At 45.0% G+C, this 22,193-nt stretch overlaps 5 protein-coding genes across 9 annotated transcripts; 2 read left to right on the top strand and 3 right to left on the bottom strand.

Moving 5' to 3' along the window:
* Positions 1-178: 178 nt before the first annotated feature.
* On the bottom strand, positions 179-1,536 carry LOC108024652 (histone H1-gamma, late). Its single transcript, XM_017094712.3, has 2 exons — positions 743-1,536; positions 179-629 (listed from the first exon to the last, which is right to left on the bottom strand). The coding sequence occupies exons 1-2, from the start codon at positions 1,412-1,414 to the stop codon at positions 258-260; spliced, it is 1,044 nt and encodes a 347-aa protein (XP_016950201.1). The 5' UTR covers positions 1,415-1,536; the 3' UTR covers positions 179-257.
* A 457-nt stretch (positions 1,537-1,993) lies between these two features.
* On the top strand, positions 1,994-3,952 carry LOC108024809 (cell cycle checkpoint protein RAD17). Its single transcript, XM_017094932.3, has 4 exons — positions 1,994-2,037; positions 2,095-2,771; positions 2,829-3,289; positions 3,344-3,952. Exons 1-4 carry the CDS (start codon positions 2,023-2,025, stop codon positions 3,793-3,795), a joined length of 1,605 nt encoding a protein of 534 aa, XP_016950421.1. The 5' UTR covers positions 1,994-2,022; the 3' UTR covers positions 3,796-3,952.
* On the bottom strand, positions 3,943-5,656 carry LOC108024808 (protein HEXIM1). Its single transcript, XM_017094930.3, has 3 exons — positions 5,514-5,656; positions 4,792-5,361; positions 3,943-4,730 (listed from the first exon to the last, which is right to left on the bottom strand). The coding sequence occupies exons 1-3, from the start codon at positions 5,533-5,535 to the stop codon at positions 4,270-4,272; spliced, it is 1,053 nt and encodes a 350-aa protein (XP_016950419.1). The 5' UTR covers positions 5,536-5,656; the 3' UTR covers positions 3,943-4,269.
* A 274-nt stretch (positions 5,657-5,930) lies between these two features.
* LOC108024350 (serine protease easter) lies at positions 5,931-8,164 on the bottom strand. The gene is made up of 4 exons (XM_017094252.3): positions 7,920-8,164; positions 7,682-7,857; positions 6,777-6,924; positions 5,931-6,712 (listed from the first exon to the last, which is right to left on the bottom strand). The coding sequence occupies exons 1-4, from the start codon at positions 7,978-7,980 to the stop codon at positions 6,015-6,017; spliced, it is 1,083 nt and encodes a 360-aa protein (XP_016949741.1). The 5' UTR covers positions 7,981-8,164; the 3' UTR covers positions 5,931-6,014.
* Positions 8,165-8,704: 540 nt separating this feature from the next.
* Positions 8,705-21,095, top strand: LOC108024594 (uncharacterized). Of its 5 annotated transcripts, none has more exons than XM_050889290.1 (6): positions 8,705-8,864; positions 16,094-16,518; positions 17,080-19,016; positions 19,072-20,210; positions 20,309-20,410; positions 20,524-21,095. In XM_050889290.1, exons 2-6 carry the CDS (start codon positions 16,216-16,218, stop codon positions 20,793-20,795), a joined length of 3,753 nt encoding a protein of 1,250 aa, XP_050745247.1. In that variant the 5' UTR covers positions 8,705-8,864; positions 16,094-16,215; the 3' UTR covers positions 20,796-21,095. The 5 variants fall into 5 exon arrangements, with proteins under 5 accessions (XP_050745247.1, XP_050745246.1, XP_043946799.1 ...); XM_050889289.1 differs by having other exon boundaries at positions 8,705-8,918; XM_044090864.2 differs by having other exon boundaries at positions 8,705-8,955.
* Positions 21,096-22,193: the final 1,098 nt, after the last annotated feature.

Genomic DNA, 22,193 nt, shown 5'->3' with positions numbered 1-22,193 from the left:
AATGTAGCAAAGAATTGTGTTGTACCCCATGTGTAAGAACGATATCAAATGTGTATAGAACCGAAGTTATGTTAAAAAAATATATGTTTAACTGAATTCAAGAGAAAAATGTTTTTTGCGGGGGAAGAGTTGAGTTCAGTAATTTTGAGAAAATTTTATATAAGCTGAAAAATATGTCTTTTAATTTTGACACTACGAAAATATTATTTTTATTTACGATAATTTACATATATGTTGGAAAAACAAATAGTTTGTAATTAAGCCTTGCGCTGGCGCTTTGCTTTGGTGGGTCCTTGGGGAGTGGACATGGCCTGGGCCTTTGATATATCGGTGGAGGATTGATCCGGTGTGGAGATACTTCCCTTGCCGGCCACCAGCTTCTTGACCGCCTTGACCTTTGGCCTGGATGCCTTGGGCTGGGCCAGAGTTCCGATGGACTTGCGGGGCTTCTTCGACTTCCCAGCTTCTGACAGTTCCGCATTGACCTTAGTTTTGGACTTCGCCGGCTTCTTTTTAGCCTCCGGGCTATGGGTCTTTGGGGTTTCCAGCAAAGCTTGTGCGGCAGCGGATGCGGCTGTCTTAGCCGTTGGTGGCTCATCCTTTATTTTGCTCTCTTTCTTTTTTGCAGTCTGTACAATAGATAATGTCAGTACAATAGATAATGTATTTGAAAAAATTTTAAATTTCAAATATTTTTAAAAATAACACTTATAATTTTAAATCTTTTTTAATAAATTCTTACTTGTTTTGTTTTCCTCTCGGTTGGCTTGCGTGATTTTTCCTTGGCTGCCTTCTTTTCTTTGGTCTTCGCCTTCGACTTGGCCTCTTTCTTCTCGGCTTTCTCCTTCAGCATTTGTTCGGCCTTGGCTTTCTTCTCCTTCTCCTTCTGCTTTTTGGCCTTCATTTTCTCCATAGCCTTGGAGGAGTTCTTCTGCTTATCGGTGAGCTTAAAGGAGCGCTTGACCATGACCACCTCCCCCTTTTCCATGGCAACTTTGAGAGCCCGGAGCATAAGGCGCGAGGTTTTCTTTGGATCCTTAAACTCGTGACCGTTGTCCTTGAGATATGTTATGATGGCCTGAAGCGAGGATCCCGAACGACTGGCCAGCTTTGTAATGGCCATGAATGCTAGCGATGTTAGAGATGCTTTTGGTTTTGGTACCATTGACTTGGGTGGATCCATTTTCGAGCCATCTTCGGGCGGTGGTGTGGGATACGGATGGCGAGCATCGTCGGTTTCGGGCTCTTCTGCATCCGGCTGCTCGTCATCGTCCACCAACTCTTCCTCATCTTCCTCCATCTGCTCTTCTTCCTCGCCCAAATCGGATTCTTGGGACTCAGGATCATCATTGGGCATCTCCTCCTCGCCCTCATCGTCGGAGCTGTCATTATGATCAACCACTTTCAGATGCATGGCAATATATTTTTAACAAAATAAAAAGTACAAATTTACAATATTTAAGACGCAGAACAACAAAAATTAGCACTAAGCGACAATGATATGATGCAATAGCTAAAAGGCGGTCAAAAATACTGAAGAAACGGTACCAAAAGTTCTATAAGAAGAGAGTGCAACCGTATAAGTACTGGTCAAACTTTAAAGATGGAACTCTACGTTTCCCCTTTTTTATTCACTGGAACATAAAAGATAGGGATTTAAAAAATTATTATATCTCCTTTTAAGATTTCGTTTTGAAGTGTACAATAATTTTTTTTTAATTTTTAGGTAAATATAAGGTAAAGAACTTTAACAGTAAATAAAAGTCCAATAAATATAAAAAGAAAAGCCTAAAAACGTACGTAAATTGATTAATTTTAATAATAAATGTTTTCTTGCTTAAAAATTCATGTAGAATAAATGAGCCAATAAATAAATATTTGTTTATCCAAGAAATGTCTAAAACTTCGTTCAAATAATTTAAGCTGCTTTTAAATTTTGGCGCCCACTTTAAGGTTTATCGATTGTTTCATGGCATTCTAAGATATTTCCAAATGGTAACACTGAAACACCAATTTCCAAAAATGAGCGCAAGGAAGGTAAACAATTTGAATTTTCTGTTTTTCCATATGATTATTAAGGATTTAATGGTCCAGAAAACCTGGGTGAGATGCGCCTTCAGCGAGATGAACCTGACCGCCAGTCCGTTGCCCTCGGAAGCCACTCCAGCGAAGCGCACAAGGAGTGCCAGCAATGTGACCACCAGAGTCTCGAGGTCTCAAAGCGGGAATACCCCCAAATCGACGCCAACTAAGATTCCTGTAGTGGAGTCCGTGGACCTCACTGCCATAGATGATGACCAGGATGCGGACAGCACTGGGCCACCGCCGGAGGTCAGGGAAAACTGGATGGACAGCTTTGCGCCGGCTACCAGCGAAGATTTGGCCGTGCATCCCAAGAAGATCGGTGAGCTTCGCGACTGGTTGCGCCATTGTGAGGCGGTGCGAAAGAAGTTCCCTGCCCAAATGTGCCTACTCACTGGACCCACTGGCTCCGGCAAAACCGCCACGTTGCGTTGCCTGTCCAAGGAGTTCGGCTATCAGCTGCAGGAGTGGATCAATCCCGTCGACTGTGAGGTGGTCAACGCTCTGGGCGATCAGCCCAGTGGTGACTCCTATGTGGGCTCCCACCTGGAGGCCTTCAAGAGCTTCCTGCTGCGCGCCTCGCGTTACAAATCCCTGCTGGAGTCGCAGAACAAGAGACTGCTCCTTGTCGAGGACTTTCCCAACGTCCTGCTCAGCGATAAGGAGGCCAACTTTGAGGAGTTACTAGAGTGGGTAGTAAACCCTATAAAATAATCAATTCCTTATGCAAAAATCTTTCATTTTAGTGAGTACTCAACCTATGGCAAATCCCCCCTGGTATTCATAGTGGCTGATTCCAAGTCCCGGGGCTTGAACATCAGCTATCGTCTGTTTCCAGACCAACTGAAGGCCAAACATCGCATAGAGCACATTAGCTTCAATGCTATTGCCTCGACAATTATGCAAAAGTCCATGAAAAGCTTCTGCTCCATAATGCAGCAGCCGCAGAATAAAGCAATCTACAAGATGCCCTCGTCCACTGTGGTTGACTCAATAGTTGTAGGCGCCCAAGGCGACATAAGAAACGCCCTGATCAATCTGCATCTCAGTTCCCTGAAAGGAGTAGCCAGCATGCCCACCAAGCAGTTGAATGTCAGTGTGGCCACCAAGGGTCGCAAAAAGAAGATGCAAAGCACTCTCAAATCCATTGGCAGAGATGAATCCATTACTTTGATGCATGCCTTAGGAAGAGTGCTGAATCCCAAGTGTAAGTCACATGATAACCTTTCCATAAATACCTCTAATTCATGAATTTATTTAGTCAACGAGGACAAACGTATGCTGCACAGCCCCGAGGAACTAACCGAAGCCTTCAACACAGAGCCCAGGAACTTTGTGAACTTCATACATGCCAACTATCTGCCACATTTCAAGGAGATCGAGGAAGTTGTGACCGCCATAAATGACTTGGGTCTGTCGGATGCCATGCTGAATGAGTATCGTGACGATGCCCTGTCCATAATGGGTCTCAACATAGCCATAAGGGGAGTTATGCTGGCCAATAGCTCGCCTGTCAGCGGTTGGATGCCAGTTCGAGGACCCACGCGAATCAATGCAGAATCACAGGCATCCTTGGCGGAACAGCGACTGGTTGGAGTGGGGTACGCGGGCATTTCCAGGACGCTTTACGCCACCGAATACAGCTCCTTGGTGAAGTGTATAGCCGGCAAGGTTTCGGAGGATAAGTCAAGCCAAAGCAGGGACTCCTTTTAAAACTAGGAAAAAGTCTATAAAAATAATTTATGAGTAGTATTTAATAATACAATTAAGCTGTTGGAACTGATTATGAAAATGATAGGATAGTTTTAGAAACCAAGTTCATTAATATGTATTGCACCAAAATAAAATCACCAACACCTGTTCGAATTCACGATTTAACTTTTTATTTACCTACAAATCGAGTTTTCATTATACAAAATTCCATTAAAATCAACGCGTTGAGGCAACATCTCAAAGTATTGTACACCAGGCAGACCAATAAAATTGCCTTTGGGTTGCATTGCTTGCAGTTGATAAGATGATGCTGATGCTTTCGCTGAATGATGAACTGATGAATGAAGTAAAGTCCCCCAAGGTTGGGGCGCCCACAAATGACTTAAAAACTAAACAAGGTTGCTGTCCACATGTCGCCACTTTCTACCACATTTGAGTCTTCTATTTACACAGGTCGGAGTGACGCACACGATCCTATTTGACCACTGCATCGCCTGGCTTGGGGACATCGGCGGAGTTGTCGTCCTCATCCATTTGATTGCCGTCCAGCAGGCGCTGGCGCTCCTCATCGTTGGCATGCCCATTGAGATGGATTGGCGACCGTGATCTGGAACGGGTTCGGCTGCGCTCGTGCCGTTCGGCATGCCCATTGGCGATGTTCAACCCAGCCACGCCCATCTCATGGGCATCGCTGCTGCTCGAGGATGTGCTGGAAGTGGTGCTCGACGTGGTGCTGCTGCTGTCGCTCTCGCTGTCCTCGCTGGAGGAGTCCATGGGTGTGGCCTGGGGCTGCTGGGGTGGCTGTTGTCTGGCCTGCAGCTCGCAGGCGGAGCTGGGCGTGGGCGCCATTGCAGAGGGCGGCGAGGCAGCAGCTGCTGCAGCTGCTGCAGGACCCGCTGACGTGGAGCACGATCGCAGGAAGTGGGAGCGAAGAACTGAAGTAAAAGTTACAGGTTAAAACAATTTATTCTTGAGGGGATTTATAGCTTCTCTCACATTGATTCTCCCTCGACAGCTGGCGCATCTTCTCCTCCTGCGCGCGTAACTTGGCGCCGAACTCCTTGGATACGTTCTGGGCCTTCGAGTATCGATCCTCGATCTGCAGGCACTCCTGGATGAGCTCCTGCTTGCTCATGGTCTCCAGGCGTTCGAGGCGCGCCCGCTCGTACACATTGGAGAACTCCTTGGAGAGGAAGAGCACCTGGTCCTCGGTCTGCGAGTTAAAGCAATTGTCATCGGAGTCGTCCTTGTGCAGCTCGGACATGTGCTCCTCCATGAGGAAGCCGTTGGTGTTGTACGGCACGAGCAGGGATCGGGAGCGCACCAGCTTGGTGCGACTGTTCTGGCGGGCGTTCCCCTCCAGCGTGGCTCCCGCACCCGCTGGCATATCGAGTTTCCACTGTGGATAGTGATTCTTGGTCTTCTTGGGCAGCATCTTGGACTTTTTGCCCCGGCGGTGCTTCCTTTTGGGCATCCCTGCTCCTCCTCCGCCGCCGCCTCCTCCCCCGCTGCCACCACCTCCTCCTCCGCCACCGCCATCCAAGGGTCGCTGCTGAGCGTTACTCTCTGCAAAAAAGAACAGGAGACAATCAGATTCAAATTAAAACCGCCAAAAAACTCGAAATGCAACTCTGCCAAACGCAGTGGGACGAGGAAAAATATAATTTAATAAGACAGTGGATTGTGGCCTGCCTTCATCAGCCCACTGCGGACTTTACCTTTTTTTACAGCTTCTGCCATTTGTAAAACGCAATCAGCACTTAGTTAACACTTTTGACGAAATTCAGATTTTTTTTGCCAGTCTGTAAGCTTGCAAAAATTATTCTGTTTTTTTTATTCTCATTTGCAAGGTGACCAGGTGCCGCAAGCGGAAAAACACCGGAAGTTCTCCTCTCGCGCCAGAGAAAACGCCACCTTGCTGCCACACTAAAAATATTTGGCGCTAAATTCAAATATATTATATTTAGGAATACGTTAAGAACATCAATATAATATATACAATACTGTTAAAATACTTATACTAATACTAAAAAATTGAAATTTTGGGAAATATACAAGCTACTATCAAACCTAAAATACTACGAACTGTTCAACGGCTTATGTAAATTTAATTTCTAAATTCAAACACTCATATATTTATTTTGTTTGTTCACTTTAATTAACACTTGTTATTGGCACCAAACATTTACTGGCTTTCTTCGTGACCGCAAAGATCTCTCCTACGCCCTCAGGCTGTCGTGAATCCAGTCGATGTAGGAGGCCACCCGCGTGTAGACATCCGGCCAGTCGGGATTGGGACAGGGCACGGGTCCGAAGGACACCAGTCCACCCAGCAGATAGCCCTCGTTCTTGTAGAGCATGAGAGGTCCTCCGGCGTTGCCGTGGCACTCCTTGGAATTGGTCAGCCCGCAGAGCTGGGAGGCCTGGATGTGCAGCTGCTGGCCGGCGTACTTCGTCTGGCACTCCTCGATGGAGGTGATGGTCACATAGCTCTTGCGCATCCTGGGCGAGGAGGTGGCCTGCCAGCCCGCCACCTCGGTGAGCAGGCCCTCCAGTTCGTCCGCCCGCAGCTGCTTGTTGGGCAGGCAAATGGGGCTCACAAACTCGTTGAACTGGGCAGGATTGGCCAGGCGGACGAGGGCAATGTCGTTCACTTGAGTCCTGTCCGCTTGCGTGTACCGGGGATGTGGCAGCAGCTCCTCGACGGCTATGTCCTGGTACGGAGGAGCACAGTCCGTCACCTTGGTGTCCTGGTGGAACTGGCAGTCCGGATTCGTGCTGGTGTCCCACTCTCCCAGGCGAACGGCTGTAATCTGCAGATCGCTGGACGCCGCCTGGGCCACGCAGTGGGCAGCAGTCAGCACATAGCGACTGCTGATTAGGACTCCTCCGCAGGCGTGGATCTTCTCTTGGTTGCCTGGGGGAGGAAGTGAAGTTACTAGATATCATATAAGGCAGAGAAAATCCCCAAGCCAACTCACCCCGGGTGTACTCGATAAGGGCCAGCCAGGGAAACTCCTTGATCCGCGTGTCCGTATCATTCGAACGCTGCCAACGAACCGTCCCGCAATCCGTGGGTAAAAGAGGATGACTCAGGGCTCCCAGGCCAGCGGTACTGGGGCAGCAGACCTAGGGAGTTACAATGAGAATGGGGCTTATAAGGAGACTAAAATATGATTTCTTTAAAACTACTTGGAATCTCATCCATACCGATATTAAGTTCACTTACGAACTAAGTTTTAGAATGCGATCATACTATCTTCCAAAACTTACCAACTATTATATTTAAATCTTTGATTAACAACAGTTAATATTAAAATTTTACTTGAGCAATAAAATAATAACTTGCTGATTTTTTTTTAAAGAAAAATAAAGATTAGTATTTTTCAAGATATAAAGTTAAAATTAGAAATTCCAATATTCATCAAAACTTAAAAAATTTAAAATAAAATTAATATAAACTTGAAGTTTAAACAAATATTTATGGAAATTTGAAATGAAAAGTGAAAAGTTTTTATAAAGATCATAAACAGAAAAAAACAGAGAAAGTAAAAACTAAAAGGGATATGTAAAATCAAGGTTTTTCGGATTGACTTTTAACATAAAGAAGGGAAAGTGTCTGTACTGCTTTCGAAAAAATTCCACTATCTTCGCACTCTTATAGAGATTTTTCGATCCCATCAACAATTTCTTATCTGGGATGATAAGAACCACAGGGCTTCCTAAGACCCCTCAAGCGGTTTTTAAAATCCGAAAACGGAGGCTGAATCAGTGAAAGTGAAAACCGGAACAGGCCTATATAAACCGATCTTTTTTCGCCGCGACTCGATCCATTGAGTTGTGGAAGTTTGAGTTTAATCGGGAATCTCTCCGGTGAATCACCCACCTGGACGCCGTTCTCCCGCCGGCCGCACTGGTTCTCGCGGAGAAGGGTGCGATCGCTCTGGCTGAGATTGCCGGAGACGAGGATCCGCATGAAGTAGTCGCACTCCCGGATGGAGATGCAGTGTCCGGTGACCCGGCCACTGGCGATTTTCGACACACAGTTGATGGCGAGCTGGGCTGGAAGATTAGGTTCACTGCCAGTCTTGCTTACGATCGTTCCGTGTTCCGTGCATACTCACCACTCGCGCCCAATGCCAGCGCGCCGACGACAGCAACAAGTAGAGCTGGAAAACTTCCCATGCCGGACCGGATCGATCAGATGCGATACAGTTTAAAGTATAAAGTATTCAGCCGCAGCCACAGCGGAACGGAACGAATGAGACTGCGATTGCGACTGAGACTCACACTAAGTTCGGCCTGCGAAGCGCCGCCGCCTGTGGATTACCAGAGAGGCGCTTTCGAGCGATAACATAATCGTAGTTGTGCAACGCGCTTTAAGCCCCTGCACTATAAAGCATGTGAGTTTTTATAATATCTGGAACTTGCGAATATATGTATCAGAAAATTAAGAAATGGTACTATAAATATATCACATTTCTATAATATACCATAACATATTAATTTAAAATAACGAGAAACTTAAAATATCTACGATTATAAGTATTCTATAATAATATTGTTGTAATAAAAAGTATTATATCATGGATATTTTACCTTGGTATAACTGAGACACAAAGGTTTCCAAAGTAATAATCCAAAATATTATGCTGCGTTACTCAGTGTATTTAAATATTATTCCCAGTTACCTAATTTCAAAAAGTAATTCCGTAATATTTCCATTTTAAACTACTATTCCTTCTTATCACCAACAATCAATTTCAAATAGCCGTTAATTTAGGTACATAACCAACGCGTGGTACCGCCACCGCCCTCGCATGGATCCGGCAACGCCGCGCACAAACACACCCAGGTACTGGTTCCGACTGGCCGTGCGTGTGTCTGTGCGCGCGCCTGTGTTGGTGCGGAGAGTGCACAGAGCTGTCCGCCATCTTGTCAGCCCGTGTTCTCTCAGCCCGACTGCACCGAAAAATTACAAATTTAATCGTTAAACGCGTTGAATGCCCAATTAAAACACCAGAAAGTACTGCAGTACACATTTGCCCAAAGCCAGGATATCGTCTTGAGTACGCAGCGCCAAGTTGAAGGGGTGAAAATTGCATTTGAAAGTGGAATTGTTGGTGCGAAGAAAATTTTTCTGCAGCAAAAAATTCCCAGGTCTGTGCTGGCGTAACTGTGTGTGTGTGTGTGAGAGGCGGGCCAGGGTTGCCGAGGTGACCGCCTAAAAGTGCTCAAAAAGGCTTATTTTGGAATTGTTTCACATGATTTGGCTTTAAATGGTTGCAACTAAGTGTTTCTAATAATTTACGAGGGCTGTGCATTTTTTCTACGCCTAAAATGCGCTTATTTTGGCCCGCCTTACAGTTCAAAGTGCGATGACAACCCTGTCCATGGGAAGGGTACTCAAACAACAAAAACCAAGTACGTTGCGCGGCGCCACTTTGACGTTTGAATCGTCATCAGACGGTTGGGTAAATTTTCTCGCTCTCGTCTCGTCGCTCTCGGTCTCGGCCCCACAGTATGCGAGTGTGTGTCTCCGTGCCCCAGTGTGTGTGTGTGCGAGTGTTTGTGTGAGCCGTGACGCATTCTTGTTTTGCATCAAAAATCGCCAAAGCAAAGAAACCAAAGAAAATCAGCCACAAAGCTGTTAAGGCCAAAATGATGATATGGCCAGGAATCAAAACGCAATTCCAAATCAAACGACCCTGCATGTGCAACTCCGAACGCAAGTGTTTGTGTGTGTGTGTGTTTGTTGGGGTCGTGTGGGGAGGGGGGCGTGTGGGGGCAGGAAGCGAAAGAGCCGCTAAAAGGGAGCCAGAAAAAGGGCGAGGGCGGAATGAGTGCAAGGCAGAGAAGATGAAAAAACGGAAGGGGAAACGGGGCGGGGAGATCATAAAAACGCCGGCAACAGCGATTCTCGAGTGCCCTTCCCCCCTCTCAAAACGCGCTCTCCCCACCCAAAGTTCATTTACACGGAATTCGTAATTTGTTTTGTTTAGTTTCGTGGATTTGTTTATTGGCCACATATATGTGCATGTGTGTGTGTGAAGATGACCCCCCGCCCCCACCTCCCGTGTGTTTATATTGCCAAAAATCTTCACGAGTGTTGAGTAAAGTCCGTGAGAAACCGAGACAATCGTTGACTTGGCTTTAACGGAACAGATGTGTGTGCTTTTTTTTACTTTTTGCTGATACCAACAACAGCTGCCGCTCACTAACAAAAACAACAACAAAAAAAAAAAGAGAATTTCATACACTTTAATTAAAAAAGCAAATCGTGATCGTAAACCTTGGTTATTTTATTTTGAGAACACTATAAGCCTGATAATTGTAGCATGGCTGTAAAATCATAGTTATTGCATTATTTTTGTGATTGCTTAATAACAAAAAGATAAGGTCCAAGGATGTAATGTATACAATTTTATAAACCTCTTGTAAACTACTTCTGGAGATTACAATTTAATATTATAATGTAAGAGAAAGTAAAATGGTATAAAATGGCATAAACAGTTTACATCATCTATAAACATTAAAATCCTAAACCATATATCAGATAATAATTGCACGTTAAAATATTCTTTAAAATAAAATATTAAAAATAACTATCATAATGTTTGCATGGTTTTTTCCTATAACAATGACAACGAAAAAAAGATAGAAAATAATAATATTAGAGATTTAGAACGAGATATACTGATTTTGATATTTATTTAAATAAATTAGTGATTCATTTTGCGGAAACCATTAATGTTACTGGTTCCTAACCGCGAAAAAGCTGAGAAAAGTGAGACAAAATGTGTGAATGTGAAACCCAAATAATATTCGGCTATGAGTCACGATTTTCGGAGTTCGTTTGTGTCCGAGAAAACAAGAAAGATAAATGCTCCCCGAGTTATGACAACGATTTTGGCCCATTTTGGCAGCACATCCAAGGTTTCCCCGGGGGTTACCTCTAGGCAGTGCCCACTGTAGCATTGCTGTGGAGGCAGAAGTGGATTGTGGACGGGCCTACGTGCGCTGTAAAAGTGGCCAAGTGGAGCTGCAGATGAAGTTCGTTTGGCTTCGCTGGCTGGCTGAACAAACTGAACCGCATGTCTGGCTCTGGGCTCTTGGCTTTAACCCCTGAGTGCCCCCGTGCCCGTTTCACCACCCCATCCGAATCTCCATTTCCAGCTGCCTTTGCGGTGGCTTTCAGCCGGCCCGCCCCGCCCTGCTGGTTTCCCCCACCCGATCGTCATTATATTACGTTTTTCCTCAGCTTTTTTCCCTCTTTTTGCTCATTTTTTTCGCTTTGCACAATTTAGCCTTCAGTTTCCGGTTATGAAGGAAGCAGCAAACGGGTTCGGGTTCGGGCCCGGGCCCCCCGCCCCTTTGCCTCGCCCGGCGACGATGTAATGTGCATTTAAATGCAATTTCTGCGGCTGTGCGTCAATGTCGATGAGTCTGCAAATAGCATGGAAGCCCGCCGAAAGTATGGGCATCATATCTCACTCTTATCGGGGCAGTAACGCAACGTGTTCCACACACCGAAACAGCAGTCAATCATCTTTATTTTTAAACACCACTTGTTTACATTACGAGTAATCACTATCTTATCAAATTCTTAATAATTGTTATACCTAAATAAGCTGTGAAAGCGTCATAGTTTGATGAAAAAGATTAGTGGAAAATAGTTATTGGTTCAGATACATGGTTATTGCAATAACTTAGAACAGCCTTTTCTAAAAGACAATTATCATTATTGTTGTTGTATAAAGTTCTTGTTATGATTTAAGTGCTCCTAACTTAGATTTTACCTTTAATAACCACTTCTTATAAACAGTTATCAGCAATGTTGCAAGATGCCTCACAAATTACCTGTTGAAACATTGAGAAACATTTGTAAAACACTGCGAAGCAAGGGTGTTAGGGCCCAGGCATTTAGAAATGTGTTGGAAATGCATGCCCAGTTTTTCAACTACTCAACTGGTAGTCGTGTGTTTTCCAGCTCTGCCGCTTTTCATGCTGCCCTAGCCCAGTGAGCGTAACGCCTGGAAACGCTTTGCTCTCGTAATTAACCTCTCGACCGGCTTTCTGCTTACCTGGTCGCTCACTACCTGGCCAGACCATTGAAACCCAGCAGAAACTGAAACCGAAACCTTCGTGTTCCACGACATGCCTTTTCCTCGCGGGTTTTCTTCGCTTCTGCTCGCAGTTCTGCCGAAAGGTGCCTCAAAAGTTTCCATTAATCTTTGAGCAGCAGCAGACGACGTCTAATCGCCTTGAAAACCCATGAACATGATCTATTATTCCACTGCCTATGCGTTTGCACATCAGGTATTCTATCAGTAAGCCTATTAAAAGTCGGTAAATTAAGGAATCTAAACTTGGAAATGACTCAGATACCATTTCAATCGTTCTTCGTTGAAAACTGGTTGGTCTATATGGAAGTAAACTAATTCAAAACAATTGTACTGATGTGTTTTAGACTTTGCTAACATTTCTACTTTGATTAGTATCTCAAAGCCCATAATTAGAAGAAGATTAATGAGAGTTGTGGTAATTCAATGAATAATTTATGTTCAGCCATAAGTTTTTAAGAACCATATGAGTAATTTATATGGGAGTTTTTATTAACTAGTTGGTTACGAACAATTTAAAGCTAATTTTCTTCGCATTTTTCATGGGTTTCATCGTCGATAAAGTACATGCTGGTTTCAAAGCATATCTAAATATAGGAAATCAATAGAAATTAGCCATGCTTTCATTAAAATACCATCTAGAACCCCTCTGTATTTTAGTTCCGCCTTAAACTCGAACTTATTTTCTTTATAAATAGGTAGAAATAGGTTAATTGGAAGGCCATTTCCTAGGCTGTACTTTGTCGCAATAAGCTGTAATTACAATTCTGAAAGACATTTGATTTCATGGTTCCATTAGGCTGACATCTATTACTTCCCGTCCTAGCCGCTCTTCGTTCGGTATAAAGTTTAGGCGCTCAGAATTAAGCATCTAAAGATCAGTGATCTCTGTTTTTTGTAGCTTCCAGCGGCTATTTGTAAGGTTTCTACCCGCTTGTCTTGGAGTTTTTGTTCAGGTTCGATGGCTTGTATCTGTATCTGCAGCTTTGACTGCTTTTGTCTCGGCGTTCTTTGGCTTTTCTTGTTTTCTCGTCTCTTGTCTCCGTTTCTTATCATTCGAGCGTGTTTCCAAGTTGGACCAAAAAACGAGTTAACATTTAAGACCTAAAATGGCCAAAAAGCAACGACTTGCTTTGGCCGGGGGACCGGGGATTGGGGATCGCTCGGCAGAACAACAAAAGCAAACAATAACAAATTCCCAGCATCGTCATTATTTGCAATTATCGACAGTTTGCTTTTGTGCGGTTTCCTCCATCTCCCTCTGCCCCTCTCCTTCGCGTTTGTACGCTAAAATCTTGGACTTCGTATTCGTCTGCGGGCTTTGAGATCAAAAACCTTTACTTGGTGCTATTGAGGTATACTATGTATACCAAGTGGAAATTGTCGATATGATAAATTGACCAAGAAGGTCTTGTGGTGTAAATTACCAATGATATTACATCAATATAATCGATAATTAAGGAAGTATTGCTTCTAAATTGATTAAAAAGTAGAAATCATACATCGCAAAAATGATATTTTTTGAGGTATACTATACCAAGTGGAAATATTCGATATGGTAAATTGACCAAGAAGGACTTCTGAGTAATTCTGAGAATATCACTTCAATATAATCGATAACTAAGGAAGTTTTGTTCCTACATTGATTTAAAAATAAAAATCTTGTATCATAAGAATGATATTTTTTAAGGTATACTATATTAAATGGAAATGTTCGATTTGGTAAATTGACTAAGAAGGTCTTTTGAGCAAATTATCGAGAATATCATATCAATATTTCAGTATTTAACATTCATCGATTTAAGAATTAGAAGTAAGATATTTTGGTTGAGTAAGGATTGAAAGTGCTTTTAAGTTCGAATGATAACTTCCTGTCTCTTTAAAAATCTTAAGTTCTTATACAAATGCATAGTTCTCGCGAATTCTTGAGATTTTATAAATCTTAAAAAAGATATTTTGGTTCAGTAAGGATTGAATGTGCTTTTAAGTTCGAATGATAACTTATTGCCTATTTAGAAAAGCTTAAGAACATATAACGATCCATAGTTCTCGCGAATTCTTGAGATTTCGTATATTATAACAAAAATACCTAGTTTTAGTAAGGAATGAAAGGATATTTAAGGTTCGAGCTATAACTTCCTGTCCAATAATAATAGAAAAAAGCTTAAGTTCTCAATCAGTCGGCTGTTCCGCACTCGCGTGATATTTTTGCGACTTTGTTTTTAAAGCCGTATTCTCAAGTACCCATAGATAAGATATCGATAGGGTATTACTTGCCATCCCCAACTGGAGTTGTTTGGTTTACGGATACACATGCGGCGTGTACTCGCTAGGCCTTAGCCTTAAATATGTATCTTTCAATGTCCCCCCGCAGTCCGTCGGATGAATAAGTAAAAATAGGAAGCATAAACAAAAGTGTCACGTACACTCCTGCACTCACACGTACGGGGCGAAGGAGTCGTCTTGAATGCGCCCAGTGGGTGTGGAAAGGGGGGCCCCCTTCGAATACGGATTCGGATTCGAATTTGTGAGGTGAAGTCAAGTGAAGGGAAGTGAAGGGAGCGGGAGCTACTGGCAAATGCTTTCAAAGTCATTTCCTTCTTTCTCGGAACACGTAAAGAAAGCATAAACAGACAAAGAAGCATTCCACTCGCAGCTATAAGTTGGATAACTTGTTCCCCCGGCTTGTGTGCGCCCATAGTGTAATCATAAAATACTTGCCTTCCCAGCCGGAATGTAAATCAATATGTGCGAAACTAATCAAAAGCTGTAAACCGAATGAAAACAAAGAGCCCACTGGGCGGAAATGTGAAGCACTACCCCCTCCCATATCATCTTCCTCCTTATATGGTGTGTGCTGTGGTGTTGTGAGTAACTGCACCGAATCATTCTCCTTGTATCTCTCGGTTTCCTCCCCGTTTCAATGGAAAGTCCAGCAATTCGCCCCCGATTTGCGCTTATCTTTTTCTCGACTTCTCCCGCTTGTCTTTCACCGCCTCTGTTTTCTTTCTCCGCCCCAATAATTGCTGTTTCGCTAGGTTCAATAAGACTGTGGTCTTTGGTATTCCTGCGCAGTTGTTTTTGCATCGCCGCCGTCCATATATTTGTGCACACAAACGTGCTTCTTTCATTTGCTTAGCATGCAAATTTGCTCGTTTTTTTTTGCTGCGCTGGTCAGCCAACGGTTGGGGTCAAGTTGCTAGCTACGAATGCTAAATAATAGTCATTTCCTCAATGGAAAAAATATTTTTAGGAAAGTTTGGGTTGGCTCTTTAAATGCCAGGCGATAAACTGTTAATGCAAAGGCTTTTAAAATTTATATTGACTTTTATGACTTTACACACAAAAAAATATGTGATCAAGTTATTGGAATGTCAAAGTTACACTTAGAGCAACAAAATAGGCACAACGTACTATTTTATGGCAGTTTTACTACTGAAAGTCTCAAAAAAAGATGTCACTATTTTTAATAGTTGATAACCTTCTTTTTTTTAAGGTACATAACTGTGAGTTTAAGTTAATTTTACCTATTAAATATGCTATTTCTTATAATTTTTTTTTTTACAAAATAGAAATAAGTTTGAATAGTATTATTTTTTTAATAATTCATTGGAAATAATTAATAGAGGGTTTTAAATAGATTACTTAATAAAGTGTGTTTGTTAATTACCAACAATATTTTTTTGAAAAATAAAAAAACCTTGAAAGCAAAGTCAACAGAATGTTGACCGCGAGTGTTTCGGGGCGATTGTTTGTCTGGGTTTATTATTTTTAATTATTGCGATTTTGCTGCGCTATCAGCGTTTGTGTTTGTTATTAACGTCGGCGGTGCCAAGCGGCACCCAAAGCAGAGGAGAAAGGAGGGGGGGTTGGGGGGTGGGGAGGGGAGACGAAAGAGCCGAAGAAAGGGGGCAGAAGCGGAGCGGAGAGAAAGCAACGAGCGATTCACTTGAACTGGTTTCGGCGAGCGGATTTATTTATTTTGATTGTAGTTTGTTTTTATTATGCCATTCGTTTGCCACGGCTGCAAGTGTGTGTGTGTGGGAGAGAGAGTGCGAGTGCGAGTGTGAGTGTGTGCGTTGCAATTGCATTTTGGCTGAGAGCACGTGACAACGCCCATTTATGACGTCCCCTGTGAACTTTGAGCTTATTGATTTTGTATTTTCGAATTGCAGGTCAAGTAACCACACACAGATAGCACCGCAACAACAGCAAGAGAGCAACAAAGGCAGCTGACCGAGAAGAGCCGAGGAAGCAAAGGAAACAAAAGCGGCAACGGCACGGCTCCACATTGGACATGTCATGTCAGCAAGCCTCCAGATTCCATTCAGCCACCGCCACAGCCACATTAGCCAAGAGCACAGCCACCCGGAGGATAGCCACAGCCGCAGCCGCCGCCGCCGCCGCAGCAGCAGCAGCCACTGCAGCAGCAACTGCAACTGCAACAGCGACTGCCACAGCGATAACCGCAGCAACAGCAGCAGCAGCAACGCTGACGCCAGTGGAGAGCATCGCCGGCAAGACGACGTCCGAGGACGCGGATCCCTATGCCTTCACAGAGACTGTGGCCGTCACTCCGCCCATTTTATTCAATGCACAGGTAGGAATCGCCATCCGAAAGATACTGATGGGTATCCCAGATCCTTTAATGAAATCTTTGTACATATTACCCTCCAAACCCGTAAAGTATGGTAGTTTGAAAAACGCTGTTTCGAATCCAGTTATTTAAATATTGTAGTCTTCTGTAAAAAAGATGTATTATTCCAATATATTTTTCAATCCAATCTTTTAGGAATATTTACTAGGATATATATAACATATATTTTTTCATTCGTTTTTAATTACCACATTCGAATAGGTTCTTTGTTTTAGCTACCTAGGGATTCACAATACACTTCGAGTTATTAAAAACTTGTTATTTATGAGCCTTCCAAAATAATGTTAATAAATGCCAAACCTATGCTAATCATTTGGCAAACAAATTTTGAAATGTAGATTGCCAGAACAATTGGTATTAATTCACAACCTGAACTTGAAAGCAAACAGGTTTCCACCAGCAACCCTCAATAGCTTCACATCTTTAGTATAGAATTGCATTTATGCAACAATGCCTCGTCCACCCAAACCCCTTTTAACCAGTTGTTTTGCTTACCCCTTGCAGAAATCGAGAGCCCGCCTAAGCGACAGCAATAGAGGCAGCAACAAGAGGCAGACGGCAGCAACAGCTGCGGCCAGCAGGAAGGCGAGTCTGGTGGCACAACTGAATGCCACAGCAGCGGCAAAGGCGCAGGCGTCTTTGGCGAATACCACAACGAATTTCCATCATGTCACGCAATCTCAGAGACAGTCGCCGGCGTTGCAGTTGCAGCTGCCATTGCCGCTGCAATCACAGTCGCACTCGCAGTCGCAGGCCTCGCCGAAGCGGGCCACCAACGTGTGCGTAGTCCGGCCGCAGCAGCAGCAGCTGGAGAAGATAGCCACTTCGGAGTCCTGCCAGCCGCCGGCAGCACCGCCTCCGCTCTACGCCCACACTCCATCGCTGTGGCAGACGCCACTGCTGCTCGACAACGGGCAAAAGCAACCGCAACAGCAGCAGCAGCAAACGCAGAAGAAGCATGTCCAGCACCAGCAGCAGCATCTCCTGCAACATCTCCCGCAGCATCAGCAACAGATCCTCCTGCAGCAACACCAACAGCTGCTTCAGCAGCAACAACAGCAGCAACAGCAACAGCAGCAGCAGCAGCAATCCGCTGCCATTGCGTTGGTCAGCCCGCCCACATCGCCCGCCTCACTACCTTCGCCCACTCTGCCGCCAGCCACCGCTGCAGTGACCGCCATGGTGGCGCCGATCTCCGTATCGCCCAAGGGTGGTTTACCCCTGCCGCCATCGAAATTCCATCACACCACACTGGCGCAACACCTGCAGAAGGTGGAGTGCTTGAAGAAGAAGAAGTCCTTGCCACTGTCCTGCCAAAACAACAACAATAACAGCCAGCTAAAGAACAACAACAATGTCGGGGAGTCGCCAAACAAGCCGGTGGTGCAGGGAACGAACTACAATCAGACCCAGCCGCCACCGTTGATGGTTTTTAACACGGGAACAGTAGCAGCTCCCGCGCCAGCACCACAGGTCGCTGCTCCACAGAAACATTCCACCGGCAACAGCGTGGAGGACAGCGATCTCAACGAGATACCCGTCAATGTTATCTTCCGAAAGCCTCCAGCCGCGGGCGGACCAGCAGTAGGAGGTTCAGGAGCAACTGGCCAGGGAGCGCTGCAATCCCGACCAGCGGGAGTGAAACTGGTGACTCCCCTAACGCCGCCCACTCCGCCGGAGATAAGCGCACCGCCTTTGCTAGCGCAAATGCAACCGCAGATGCCCACATCTTGTGTTCCAGCTTTAGCTCCCAGCTTCAAAGTGATGCCACCAGCAGTTCTCAGCCCCAAGCTGGTCCCACCGGCTCCTGTTCCGGCAGCACCTGCTTCAACGAACTCCCAGCAGGTTGCAGCCACAGCTGTTCCAGCCAACCCAACCTCATCAGCACCCGCATTAGCCAAGAAAACTGAACAAATGTCTTCCAAAGTGGCCAATTTAAGCACCGCCAACCGTCAAGCACCAATTGCTTCGAAAGGCGGCAGAAAAGGCATCACTAATACTAGCAACAATAGAAACAGCCAGGTCGTGGCAAAGAAACCGCAGCTAACTTTGATGCCGCCTCCCCAGGAGCCGATTGCAGCATCACCAAGCAAGTCCACTGATACGGCTCATCGCCAGCGACGCCGCAAGCCCGCCTCCAAACGCAATGCGGCCACTCCAAGTGAGAACGAAACCTTTTTGGCCGACTCGCCCTATTGCCTGCAACAGCACTGGCTGCATTCTGCAATCAAGGATCACTCCCGCGACTCGCCGCTGTCGCAGAGCAACCGACGTGAGGAGCGGATTGCGGTCCGCAAGGGAGTCCTGAGGCGCCAGGCGCTGCAGCTGCTGTCCACCAGGTCGTTGCAGGAGCTACCCATGCGAGCGGCCAGACAGCGGTTGCAGTGCGTCCAGAACATGCTGATCAAGTACCAGGATCACGCCGGCCAGCAGCAGGGAATGTAAGTATATAGCTTTGCCTCATTTGGTATAATTGACCTATCTTATCATTTGCAGTGGAATTGGCAACCGCTGCCTGGAGGCCAACTGCAAGCAGCCCACGTTGAGCATGGCGGCACACTGCGAGCGCCACATTGTGAGCAACAGCACCCAGCAGCTTTTCCAGCCCTGCGTGGCCTGGCGAATGGATGGCACGGCCTGTCAGGCTCCCGTCTTCGATGTGCTGCACACGTTGGCCCTTTGCAAGGTGCACAGTCACCTGCGTTCCGGAATGGATGGAAGCCGTCCAGCACCGAAGCAGGTGCCCGTAAACATACCCGTCGCCGATCTGGCCGCTCTGAGTGTGCCTGTGAAGCAGCAGCGTAAGCGCAAGGCAAACACAAATGCTGTGGCACGTCCGCAGAAGCGTGGCAGGAAGCCGGCGAACGAACCAATGGTTAACCACATCGTCCGGCACATTAACACACTGCCGCTGGTTCCATCGGCTGGTATGCAGCGCAAGAGCAGCACCACCTCGCTGGAGTCCATTGCCAGCAACTCGCACTCGTCGGCCACCTCGCACTCCCAGCCGCCATACACGCCCGCAAGTGTGTCGGCTGCGCTTCCTGCAGCCCAGAACGTGTCCCAGCTGTCCATTCCTCCAGCGCTGGCTCCACTCAGCGGGGATTTCCAGCCTAAGCAGCAGCAGCAACAGCAGGAAACGCTCTTGGTGCCCAAATTGGAGGTGGATTCGCTGTTCAAGTTCGAGGCCGATCAACAGCAGCAGACAAACTTGGGCCCAGGCCTACTTTCGCTGGACAATGCCAATATCAAGGCCGAGGAGATTAGCCAAATTGTGGCCCAATTGGCAGCGGCCGGTGGTGATTTGCCCCATCAGAACAACAATAACAACAATAGCAACCATAATAACAATAGTGTGCACTTCAACAACAACAATAATTTGAACTATAGCAACAATAACAATAACCAGCACAGTTTTCCGTCGTTCAACACGGCCTTTGGCAATGCCATGGGCCAGCCAACCAACTCAATCACGCACAATGGCCATGCGGCACCCACTGTCCTGGCCAACACGGCAGATCTGCTGGGCCAGGATATGTTCGGCATTTGCGAGAACAGCTCGGCGTACGCCAGTTCGGAAGACACTGGCCTGGGCGGACTCAGTGAGTCGGAGCTGATAGGCGCTAACGATGCTGGTAGGTTTTACAACATTCTAGCAGCTACCGAATACAAAAATACATTTGGAGCTACAGAAAATAGAAGATCCCTTAATAACACCCTTATTTTCTTGCAGATGACATAGCATTGAATGGCGCCCACTTGCTGGAGGAGCACGATCTGGTCAATGTGTTCGACACGCTGCCGGACGATGCCTTCAACGAGCTGTTCCAATCCGGTGTGTATTTAACCAGAATTTTACTTGTTCAGCTATTCATTGTACTAATCCATGTGTGCCTCCGCTGCCAATGTCGCCCACCACCTCGCCTTGGACCTGTGCCGCCGATGCAGTGCATCAAGCCGAGTGCGAGGCCATGGATCGGGCCTTGGAGATCGCCGATAAGAACCTCAAGTGTCTGCAGCAGACGATCGGCGGCTCGGCGGACAGCGCCTTTCTTAACGATTTCCTGGACGTTAGCGACGACCTGCTGGCCGATGCTGTGATGCACTCGCCGAACACATCCGGCATCGATGCCGCCACCCTGTTCGTGGACAGCAGCAGCGGCGGCGGCAACAGCAGCAGCAACGGCGCCTCCGACATCCGGGGCCTGGTGCAGACCTAATTCCGGCATCAGGTCGGATTTGGGCAACGTTCAGAGTTCACTGAGAAAGAGATTTTCCAAACTAAATGTTTCCCCTTCACTTTCGGGCAGCTTTCGCTAAGAGTATTTCGGTATTTTCTTCTTTTGGCAATTTCCTAACTGCAATTCTGTTTCGGCACACTCTTCTATATGCTGCTTAAAAGTTATATGCATAATTAAAAAACATTTAAGAAAATCATATAGTTATGCGTTTTTGTGAAAAACCCAAAACGAAAAAAAATTACAAAAATTAAAAAATCTTTGAAAAAATGTCCAAAAATATTTAATTCAACTTAATGAAACAACAATAAGAATGAAATGTATATGTATCCCTACACAGAAGCATAAAATATGTAAATTCGCGGAAAAGTGTAGCATTGCATAGTGACTCTTAAAGTAAACTTAATTTGTTAGTGAACCAACAAAGGATTGTAGCGAGCAGCTTTATTATACATATAAAACGGAAAATTATAGAAAGATACCAGGAGCGAACAGATAAAATGAAGCCGAAACAGTAGGAAATCTAGCAACAAATTTGAATTCTGAATTAAACCACGAACTACTGAGTGCAGTGAAGAGTTCGTTAACCTAAGTAAGCCTAGAGTTTGTTTAAACATTTTGTGAGCGCATTTACAACAAGAACACCTTACACTCAAACGAGGATTGCAATCAATTTCGAGTAAATCAAAAAGCAGAAGAGTTTTAGTTTGGTTTAGTTCTTGGTTGGCACGAAACACACACCCCACATCGACACCCACACCAACACACATACAACGTACAAGGGACTAGTTTGAAACCGCGAATCGTATTACTAAATATATATACAACTATATATACTTATATATATAAAATATAACTATATATACACAATACTACTTAAATATATCTGTACACATACGTTTAAGTGTAAGCTTTAATTTAAACCAACCCACAAAGAAGGAAAAATCAATAACAAAAAATCAATCAACAGAATGTGAAAGTGTAAACTCGATTTATTTTTAAGCTCTTTTATTTAGCCATTGCGCCATGGCCGGAAACTTTGTTCGATTTTAATTTAGCCTAACAAATTTTAAAAGCAAAATTAGGCTGACCGACAATTTTTGAGTTCTTACCTTGCGTTTTGTCTACGTAGATTCTGTAAATTAACAAATATTAAATAGAACATAAATGGAATGTAATTTTCTTTAGTCTAGTGACAAGCAACCACTTATAAAACGAGATATATTTATACAACAATACACAAAACAAGCAAGAAAACTGTTACGCTTTAAAATACGATATATACCACTCACTGGAGCCCGATCCCCAAATCACAGCCCTCAATGAAAACTAAAAGAAGTTCAGACCCCCCAGCCATTCCATCCCCATCCATTGTAAGAT

Source organism: Drosophila biarmipes, chromosome 3R (assembly GCF_025231255.1).
Source record: "Drosophila biarmipes strain raj3 chromosome 3R, RU_DBia_V1.1, whole genome shotgun sequence".
In the NCBI taxonomy this organism is placed as follows: Eukaryota; Metazoa; Arthropoda; class Insecta; order Diptera; family Drosophilidae; genus Drosophila; species Drosophila biarmipes.
The sequence above is the reverse complement of the archived record's forward strand: the minus strand, read 5'-3'. Positions and strand labels throughout refer to the sequence as shown.